Genomic DNA, 3,955 nt, shown 5'->3' on the forward strand with positions numbered 1-3,955 from the left:
ATACTTTGAGACTTTTTTTAAACAAAAAGTTCTGCATATTAAGGATTTTGTTGTAAAAATTAAACTAAAACTTGGAAAACATAGATTTTTTTCCCATATATTCTTGTTAAAAATGTTTTAAACAGTTTAAAAGTTATCAGTCCAAGTGTGTTTAGAAATAAGCTGCCATCTAGCACAAAAGAAACTCGAAAATGTCCTTGGGTCTTCTAAGTCAACTCCTCAGTCGCTTCCGTATTGGTCACCGAAAACTCCCGAGAATTCATATCTGAAAAAATGACGTCATCATTTATGACGTAGAGGAAAAAGTAATGTTTACGATGTGAGATATGAGGCGTACATATTTGTTCATTTTAACCATTTTCCTTTGTGTTTGTTGGATCTTGGCATATGATAACGATTAGTAAGTGATACGTTCTGTGATTTTGCTGAAACGGTTTGACATCTAACAATGCAAACAGTCGTAACAGTGTTACTAGCCTAATATTGGTTTTTTACGATGTTAATATCATCCTAAGGCTGAGGCTAAGGTGTCTGTCGTCCATCTTTCCGTATCTCTAGCCTACCAGAAACAAATATTCAAAAAGAAACTTAACTCAACAGTGTTTCTTGGTACAGGTTTGGCACAAGTTTCATATATCGATACGACATTTAAAAAAAAACTTTCAAGACAACAAACATTGTTTGATAAAAAAAAATTAAAAAAATAAACAATGTAACAGTAACCTGTGAAGTTATAAAAATACAGTACAAGCGCAATTTCAGAGCCTGAGGTGTAATCGAATGCGTAAGTGGAATAAGCAACCCTGTTGACAGGCCACACTCACTGTGTGCCCGAAGTGTTGTTCAGGAAGATTGAAATTTGAAGTCGGAACATGCCATAGACAACTTGAATAAAATGAAACATATGAAGATAACGAACAATATTCAAGATCAAAAATCCATAAACAATACCGAATAGGAGCAGAGCAAACACGGACCTCCAAAACATCAGAGGAGGGATCAGCTGCCATGGAAAATTGAGCGTCCCCTGTCGACCGGTCACACCCGCCGTGTGCTCCTTGTCATGATCAAGAAATGATGGTAAAATCCGTCGTCTATTCAGTGTATAAATACTAGTCATGGACTATAAAATGTTAGTAAGTTTTTGACTCAATGATACATTGTATTTGCTGACAAGGTCATTGTATCGACTATAAAACTTACAAAATTATTATTTTAAATGAGACAGCTGATATTCTTGTTTCATCAACTTCTTTGTCAATAACTTACCTCGTTTTAGATATTGTTCATACGTAGAACATGCTCTTGCGTATCGAATCAACTGAGATATATATACTCCGTATGCAGGTGATGAAGGTATATTGCTGCATAAGTTAGGGAAGTTGACGATAGAAAAGTTAACGTCATCACGTTTATCATATAGCTTGGTTGTTAGATTACTATTAACGTCTTTTTCAATTAAAATATCCAAGTATGGAAAATGACTCTGTGGTATCTTTTATCTCAATCTCACCGGGATTTATCGTAGCGATATACTGTAAGTTTGGAAGTAACCACTGTTAAACGACAATACGTCGTCGATATATTTTATATTTAACTATCGAGTTGAAGGCCATAGCAAGTGTATTCTTCTTTTCGACAATACGTCGTCGATATATTTTATATTTAACTATCGAGTTGAAGGCCATAGCAAGTGTATTCTTCTTTTCGCGTACGAGATAAATTCTGTTTCATATAAATAGAAAAATAGGTCTGCTAATATTAAATGGGGCGCATTTGGTACCAATGGGAAATCCAACAGATTGTTGAAAGACCTGATCTCCAAAAACCACATAGATATTGTCAATCAGAAACTCATGATTTAAAAAAAACTGCAAAACGTCAGATATTTCGGACAATAATGCATACTTCTGTGCAGCATCTCATATATCAAATATTTTTCAAGCTTTTTCAAGTTTTTTTTATCATGATTTTGATATTGGACATTTTTTCTTGCATATCTAATATCAAACATTGAACTGTAGACACGTGTTTTCTTGATTTTGAGAACCAGCAAAAATGTCATGTAAATTTTGTATTTACTGCCACCCGGTTAATTCAAAATTTACAACATGACATTTCCTCCATTTTAATATTTAAAAAAAATATAATGGTCTTAATTTTCATTATCTTGTTGCAGCAATGACTACGATACTGGTCTCTTAGATGAAATAAGATCAGAGGAGAAGAGAAACTTCAACGAACAAAAACATGGTGGGTCTCAATTTGAAAAAAGTAGCATTTTGTTTAAATCGTGTAAAATCAACTGACTTCTGTTATAAACTTGATTCACGCTTTGCACTTTTATCATTTTCAGGAGAGGTCGATGAGCCTTTCAAAAATTTGTTGTCCGAGCTCGAAGACGACATCGGAGAGTTGTCCGACTTAAACAAAAGAAACAACGGCGGTTCTTCCGGAAAATCGCCGCCTCAGCAGAAACCAGTCACCACCACAAAGGCGACTCAGACCAATAGCACAGCCACCTTAAAACCCACCTCACCGAGTACTGTAACGTCAACCGCTACTGCAGGTAGTGTAACGACAACCAAGGCGCCGGTGAAAGCAAATCCCCAAACCACGGAAAAGAAACCAAATAATGATAGTCGCGAAAGCAACGCCAAAACAAAGAAACCCCCAAAAGGCAACGCTGTTCATAACAACCGCAAAAAATCAAATCCACAAGGGGGCTCAAAGAGTAAGGAAAGTAAAGGAAAGGGCAAGAAAAACCTTCGTGGGAGAAAGAAAATGAAGAATAGATATAGAACAGATAAAAATAAAATGCTTGCTCAGGCATCATGTGGCAAGGCTAAAAAATACCCAACCTGCATCCAAATATATCGAAAATGTATGCATGAAAAAAAGAAACAGAGAATTCGTTGTAAGCAGAGAAAGGGGAATAATAGTCGAGGTCGTTTGGGGAAGTATTCAAATCTAAAGGGGAGAAAACTGCTTTTAGCGAGACATGGTCTACAACAGAATAGAAAAGGGGAGCAGCAGCCAACAAACAAAAAGAACAGCATACATGACAAGAAACAGTGGAAGAATAAAGGTAACGATGGGAAAAAAGAAAGTGAAAGAAAAAGTCCACATAGTAACTTGCCCAAGAATTCGCCAAGAAAGCAGGAAGGAGCCGGAAATGGAAAAGGAAACAATCAGAGTCATAAAGGAAAAAGTAGTCCATCTGGGAGTACAACAAAACCGTTAGCGAAGGACCGGAGAGGAAAAATAAACAACGATAGTAACAATGTATTAAAGGAAAAGAAAACACTGGAAAATCAAAAGAAAATGGTAAATGGAGAGATCAAGGGACTGCTGAAATATCTCAGAAGGGTCAAAGGTCATTTGTATCATATCGACAAAAATGACGGCAAACGAAAAGAAAGAGAGGCAAAAGAAAAGTCAGATTCAAACCGATAGGTGTTTGTTTTTGTGGGGTTTTTTTTACTGATTTTAATAAAGTAATTTTTATTGATTTGCTTAAATTTTATTTGACATTCCTAATTTTACCGATGTAGAAAATTGAATGTAGCATTCTGATTTTGTTTCCCTTTGTTTGACTGTTGGTGCTTTGTTTTATTAATCTGCAAGGTACCTATCCTAAAGACCTCGTGAGTGGTTTTCAAAAAGAAAAGTACAGGAAAAGGTGACACGTACATGCATTGCACTTAAAAAGCAATGTCATTATCTGAGAAAGACAGCAGCAGTTTTTGATGAAAGGTTTTTGGAATAAATATATATCGAGACAAAATTGCAGGAAATCATGCAGAAGCTTCTTCTTGACACGCTACGCAGTAATATTGTGGAACAGTTTCCAAGGGATGGTGGAGCTTTGGTATTGAAGGGGAATAACTTAAGGGTTATGATACAAAGTTAGTTTGATTTACGACTACTGCCTCTCCGTTTAAGGAAGTTGTTT

At 35.9% G+C, this 3,955-nt stretch overlaps 1 protein-coding gene across 1 annotated transcript; it reads left to right on the forward strand.

The window, feature by feature from the left end:
* The first annotated feature begins 277 nt into the window (after positions 1 to 277).
* On the forward strand, positions 278 to 3,467 carry LOC134244938 (uncharacterized). The gene is made up of 3 exons (XM_062727197.1): positions 278 to 400; positions 2,180 to 2,253; positions 2,357 to 3,467. The coding sequence occupies exons 1-3, from the start codon at positions 327 to 329 to the stop codon at positions 3,454 to 3,456; spliced, it is 1,248 nt and encodes a 415-aa protein (XP_062583181.1). The 5' UTR covers positions 278 to 326; the 3' UTR covers positions 3,457 to 3,467.
* The last annotated feature ends 488 nt before the right edge of the window (positions 3,468 to 3,955 follow it).

This window comes from Saccostrea cucullata, unplaced genomic scaffold (assembly GCF_032062105.1).
Source record: "Saccostrea cucullata isolate Sc308-1 unplaced genomic scaffold, CSIRO_AGI_Scuc_v1 ctg2400, whole genome shotgun sequence".
Lineage (NCBI taxonomy): Eukaryota > Metazoa > Mollusca > Bivalvia > Ostreida > Ostreidae > Saccostrea > Saccostrea cuccullata.